Source organism: Nansenia antarctica (genome assembly GCF_963989245.1).
Source record: "Nansenia antarctica genome assembly, chromosome: 9".
Classification (NCBI taxonomy): domain Eukaryota; kingdom Metazoa; phylum Chordata; class Actinopteri; order Argentiniformes; family Microstomatidae; genus Nansenia; species Nansenia antarctica.
Window position 1 is genome coordinate 45,033,571 of NC_137679.1, and position 6,611 is coordinate 45,040,181.

Sequence of the window (6,611 nt, forward strand, 5' to 3'; positions counted from 1 at the left end):
GTAACACTCTACTGTAACACTCTGCTGTAACACACTCTGCTGTAACACTCTACTGTAACACACTCTGCTGTAACACACTCTGCTGTAACACACTCTACTGTAACACTCTGCTGTAACACTCTCTGCTGTAACACACTCTGCTGTAACACTCTCTGCTGTAACACACTCTGCTGTAACACTCTGCTGTAACACACTCTGCTGTAACACTCTACTGTAACACTCTACTGTAACACTCTGCTGTAACACACTCTGCTGTAACACTCTGCTGTAACACTCTGCTGTAACACACTCTGCTGTAACACTCTGCTGTAACACTCTGCTGTAACACTCTGCTGTAACACTCTCTGCTGTAACACTCTGCTGTAACACTCTACTGTAACACTCTCTGCTATAACACACTCTACTGTAACACTCTCTGCTGTAACACTCTGCTGTAACACTCTGCTGTAACACTCTGCTGTAACACTCTGCTGTAACACTCTCTGCTGTAACACTCTGCTGTAACACACTCTGCTGTAACACTCTGCTGTAACACTCTACTGTAACACTCTCTGCTGTAACACTCTGCTGTAACACTCTGCTGTAACACTCTGCTGTAACACACTCTGCTGTAACACACTCTGCTGTAACACACTCTGCTGTAACACTCTGCTGTAACACTCTGCTGTAACACTCTCTGCTGTAACACTCTGCTGTAACACTCTGCTGTAACACACTCTGCTGTAACACTCTGCTGTAACACTCTGCTGTAACACTCTGCTGTAACACTCTGCTGTAACACTCTGCTGTAACACTCTCTGCTGTAACACTCTGCTGTAACACTCTGCTGTAACACTCTGCTGTAACACACTCTGCTGTAACACTCTGCTGTAACACTCTGCTGTAACACTCTGCTGTAACACACTCTGCTGTAACACTCTGCTGTAACACTCTGCTGTAACACTCTGCTGTAACACTCTGCTGTAACACTCTGCTGTAACACTCTGCTGTAACACTCTGCTGTAACACTCTACTGTAACACACTCTGCTGTAACACTCTGCTGTAACACTCTGCTGTAACACTCTGCTGTAACACTCTCTGCTGTAACACTCTCTGCTGTAACTCTCTGCTGTAACACTCTGCTGTAACACTCTACTGTAACACTCTGCTGTAACACACTCTGCTGTAACACTCTCTGCTGTAACACGCTCTGCTGTAACACTCTGCTGTAACACTCTGCTGTAACACTGCTGTAACACTCTCTGCTGTAACACTCTGCTGTAACACTCTGCTGTAACACTCTGCTGTAACACTCTGCTGTAACACTCTGCTGTAACACTGCTGTAACACTCTCTGCTGTAACACACTCTGCTGTAACACTCTGCTGTAACACTCTGCTGTAACACTCTACTGTAACACACTCTGCTGTAACACTCTACTGTAACACACTCTGCTGTAACACTCTGCTGTAACACACTCTGCTGTAACACTCTACTGTAACACTCTGCTGTAACACTCTCTGCTGTAACACTCTGCTGTAACACTCTGCTGTAACACTCTGCTGTAACACACTCTGCTGTAACACTCTACTGTAACACACTCTGCTGTAACACACTCTGCTGTAACACACTCTGCTGTAACACTCTGCTGTAACACACTCTGCTGTAACACTCTGCTGTAACACACTCTGCTGTAACACACTCTGCTGTAACACACTCTGCTGTAACACACTCTGCTGTAACACTCTGCTGTAACACACTCTGCTGTAACACTCTGCTGTAACACTCTACTGTAACACACTCTGCTGTAACACTCTCTACTGTAACACTCTGCTGTAACACTCTACTGTAACACACTCTACTGTAACACACTCTGCTGTAACACGCTCTGCTGTAACACTCTGCTGTAACACTCTGCTGTAACACACTCTGCTGTAACACTCTGCTGTAACACTCTGCTGTAACACTCTGCTGTAACACACTCTGCTGTAACACTCTGCTGTAACACACTCTGCTGTAACACTCTACTGTAACACTCTGCTGTAACACTCTCTGCTGTAACACACTCTGCTGTAACACTCTGCTGTAACACACTCTGCTGTAACACTCTGCTGTAACACTCTACTGTAACACTCTGCTGTAACACTCTGCTGTAACACTCTGCTGTAACACTCTGCTGTAACACTCTCTGCTGTAACACTCTGCTGTAACACTCTCTGCTGTAACACTCTGCTGTAACACTCTGCTGTAACACTCTGCTGTAACACTCTGCTGTAACACTCTCTGCTGTAACACTCTGCTGTAACACACTCTGCTGTAACACTCTGCTGTAACACTCTGCTGTAACACACTCTGCTGTAACACTCTGCTGTAACACTCTGCTGTAACACTCTGCTGTAACACTCTACTGTAACACTCTGCTGTAACACACTCTGCTGTAACACACTCTGCTGTAACACTCTGCTGTAACACTCTACTGTAACACTCTCTGCTGTAACACTCTGCTGTAACACTCTCTGCTGTAACACTCTGCTGTAACACTCTCTGCTGTAACACTCTGCTGTAACACTCTGCTGTAACACACTCTGCTGTAACACACTCTGCTGTAACACTCTGCTGTAACACTCTGCTGTAACACTCTGCTGTAACACTCTGCTGTAACACTCTACTGTAACACTCTGCTGTAACACACTCTGCTGTAACACTCTGCTGTAACACACTCTGCTGTAACACTCTGCTGTAACACTCTGCTGTAACACTCTGCTGTAACACTCTGCTGTAACACACTCTACTGTAACACTCTGCTGTAACACTCTGCTGTAACACTCTGCTGTAACACTCTGCTGTAACTCTCTGCTGTAACACACTCTGCTGTAACACTCTGCTGTAACACTCTGCTGTAACACTCTGCTGTAACACTCTGCTGTAACACACTCTGCTGTAACACTCTGCTGTAACACTCTGCTGTAACACACTCTGCTGTAACACACTCTGCTGTAACACTCTGCTGTAACTCTCTGCTGTAACACACTCTGCTGTAACACACTGCTGTAACACTCTGCTGTAACACACTCTGCTGTAACACTCTGCTGTAACACTCTCTGCTGTAACACTCTGCTGTAACACTCTGCTGTAACACTCTGCTGTAACACTCTGCTGTAACACTCTGCTGTAACCTTCTGTGCAGTGATTCCCACACATGGTTGAATTTCTTCCGACATAGCCTCGTTACGAAGCGAAAGTGTATTTTTGTTTTGTTTGTTTGTATTTATTTATTTTAAATAGGCATAAAAGGAGAGAAACTCATGGTGTGGCCCCCATCTTCCCCTGACCTCAACCCTATTGAGAACCTTTGGAGCATCCTCAAGCAAAATATATATGAGGGTGGGAGGCAGTTCACATAAAAACAGCAGCTCTGGGAGGCTATTCTGGCATCCTGCAAAGAAATTCAAGCAGAAACTGTCCAAAAACTCACACGTTCAATGGATGCAAGAATTGTGACGGTGATATCAAAGAAGGGGTCCTATGTTAACATGTAACTTGACCTGTTAAGATGTTTTTGCTTGAAATAGCTTTTGATTTCAGTAAATATGACCTCCTAATATGACATCCTAATCCTAAATTCATCAAATTACTATTTTTTGTTCTTTACAACCTATACAATGTTTTGAAACTCTGTTGTGCATAATAATTTGGAACAGTGCATTTTGAGTTTTTTTATTTAAAAAAAAAAAATACTGTTATCATTGGGAGGTTTGTTCAATAAAATTTGAATTATACTCTAACGGTTGATGACTTGAAAATTATACTGATTGTCATTTGCATCGACTATTTAGGAAAATCTGAGAAAAATATAATTTGCATAATAATTTGGAACGAGGTGTACACACACACACATACAAGCACGTACACACAGACAAACTAACCCTAACCCAAGTGTAATACACTAATCATCAAGCTGTTGATTCAACATCCTTTATTGACCCTCTCTCTGTCTGTCTGTCTGTCTGTGTGTGTGTGTGTGTGTGTGTGTGTGTGTCTGTGTGTGTCTCTGTCTCTGTCTCTTTCTCTCCCTCTCTCTCTCTCCCTCTCTCTCTCCATCCCTCCCTCCCTCTCCCCCCTCTCTCTCTCTCTCTCTCTCCCTCTCCCCCCTTCCTCTCCTCCCTCCCTCCCTCTCCCTCCCTCTCTCCCTCCCTCTCTCCCTCCCTCCCTCCCTCCCCTCCCTCCCCCCCCTCCAGTGACCTGGCTGTGTGTGTCCAGGCAGTGAGGGGGTGTGTGAGGGGGGTGCCTGGTCATGCCGGGGGGGCGTAGGGGACCCAGCAGGCAGCAGCTCAGCCGCTCCGCCCTTCCCTCCCTGCAGACCCTGGTGGGGGCGGGCGGGGGGGGGCTCAGCAACGGACACGGCCTCCGCAGCAGGTAGGACCCCCCCCCCCACACACACACACCTATACACCTATACACACACACACACACACCTATACACCAGTGTTTCCCCTACCATTGCCTTGGGGGGGCGGGCCGCCCTCCCAACGGAACCCCCCGCCCCCCCATGAAAGAGGAATTATTACGGACGTTGACACCAAACATCTGACAAGCAGGCTAAAATATCCGCGTTTTTGAAACGCACCCAATCCGAATCTGGCGAGTGGCAAGCCCATAGGCTCGTTGGTAACGTTAGTCCGCCAGTAGTCTCGCATAGCCAGACCTATCTCCACACTTCGCGCTGTGCCAGCGCTGGAGAATAATACAAGATTTTGCGCAAGTGTGCGCGCGAGACGCGAGAGTTTTTGCCGGCTGTGATGTCTGCAGATTCAAAGTAAGCAAGTTGAAACGTTAGCAAATATAATTGCTGAGTGTTCTGACAGAGAAAGTTGGTTAAAATTGGTCGTTATTATCGTGACTAGAAAGTGTCTGACTATAGTTCCATAGTGTAAATAGTGTCAAAGAACTAGCAAGCTAGCTAGCTCAGAGGTGATTAGATGAGCTCGTCTCCTTGCACACTTGCCAGCTAAAGAGCTAACTGGAGGCACTTTATTATTTTACTTAAAGTAGATATACTATCTTTCTTATTCTGCTAGAGTTGGGCTTCATGGTAATACCATAATGGCATATTTACAGTACATGGACAGTTGATTGAAGCATTGGAAATGTCTGTTTTTTATAGTTGGAATTTTTTTTTCAGGTGAGAGAGTAAAGTCAAAATGACATTATCTGACTGGATTGCCCACAGCAATCCAATATTCAATTATAATTATGTTATAAATTGATATGGATCAATTTATGCCTCTTATTAGATTATAAATACTCTGGCTGTTTTGTTTACCTTTTGGTTGACAGCAAAAGGGAGAGAGAAGGATAGAGAGGGAGAGAAGGAGAGAGAGCAGGATGGTGTCGGCACACCAGAGAGAGAGAGAGCAAGAACCAGGTGAGAAAGTGGACAGGTAGTCAAGACCACATAAGTAAGTAGCCTTGAGAACCGATGGTTCTGGAGCCTAATGGCCCATAGGGAAGGAGCCTATCTCCTGTTTCCGTAGCGTGAGGCGGCTTAATGTACAAGTACACCCCTGGACATGACGCTGGTATAAGGCAGGGTCTTACCCCCTGGGGGGGGGGGGGGGTCCATGCCACGGTCCATGCCACCCCCCAAGGCAGCAAACCTAGGGGAAACACTGTACCAGGGTTTCCGTTAGAATTTTTTTTCGTCGGACATCGTGTCCGGTAAGATTTCGATTTACCGGACAAACGTGACATATTCCGGTCATCATATTAAAATATAATATAGCTGTTTGTCGCGGTGATTACTGTTGTGTAGCGGCCTATATATGCCATTTAATGTCTATTTCTCATCCGATACGATTAGATGCGAGCTATATAATAATATAACATGATTCGCATGCGCGCTATGCCATTATGTCCAGCGCTGAACGGGCGCCTCACTGGGAACTGAACAGACAGCATCGATCAATGAACGGACTCCACATTACGTTAACTGAAGTTTGTTAAATTGTTTGGGATTAATGTGAGTTTTCTATTTTCTCTTTCCAGTTTTACCCTTTTTTTATCAATAAAACAACGTCATTTCTATAACCTGGGGGGTATTCCATCAACATCGCTAAAGGAAAATCCAGGTTTAGTCTGACAAGTCTCGCGAGAGTTCCTAAAAACATCCAGGCATATTCTGACAAGTCTCGCGAGAGTTATCCAAAATAGGCCGGGATTTTCCTTTAGCGACGTTGATGGAATACCCCCCAGGTCTCGCTGGTTGGGAAGGCATTTCGTTTAGCTGCCTGTCAAATCATACTTAATCGGACTCGGGAGTATGACAATGAGGAGAACATAACTGTTTATTGAGAAACAATTGATAGGATACGTATATAAAGAAATACCACAATGTCTAGATGTATAACATTTTATTGAACAGTGCAAGCATGTAGGCTTCTGGCGTGACACGGCTAGCCTAATTTCCGTTCATATGCCTTTTATCACATAAAATAAAATAGAATAAAACTCTTTGAAAATAAATAGGCTTTAAATTAACTTGCAATGCGTATAGGCTACTTTCCGTTCGATGTTACAGCCGGCCTATGCCTTTTCTCAGATAGATAGGGGATAGCCCTGTAAATTCATACGGG

At 45.0% G+C, this 6,611-nt stretch overlaps 1 protein-coding gene across 1 annotated transcript in view; it reads left to right on the plus strand.

Annotated features, from left to right (window-relative positions):
• Positions 1–4,273: 4,273 nt before the first annotated feature.
• The window catches only part of tmem39a (transmembrane protein 39A), a gene marked incomplete at its 5' end in the record, with an annotated part of 15,446 nt that continues 13,108 nt past the window's right edge, over positions 4,274–6,611 (plus strand). Inside the window, one exon of the mRNA XM_080538892.1 lies at positions 4,274–4,395. Coding sequence (XP_080395018.1) covers positions 4,274–4,395 — 122 coding nt within the window. The remainder of the gene's footprint in view (positions 4,396–6,611) is intronic.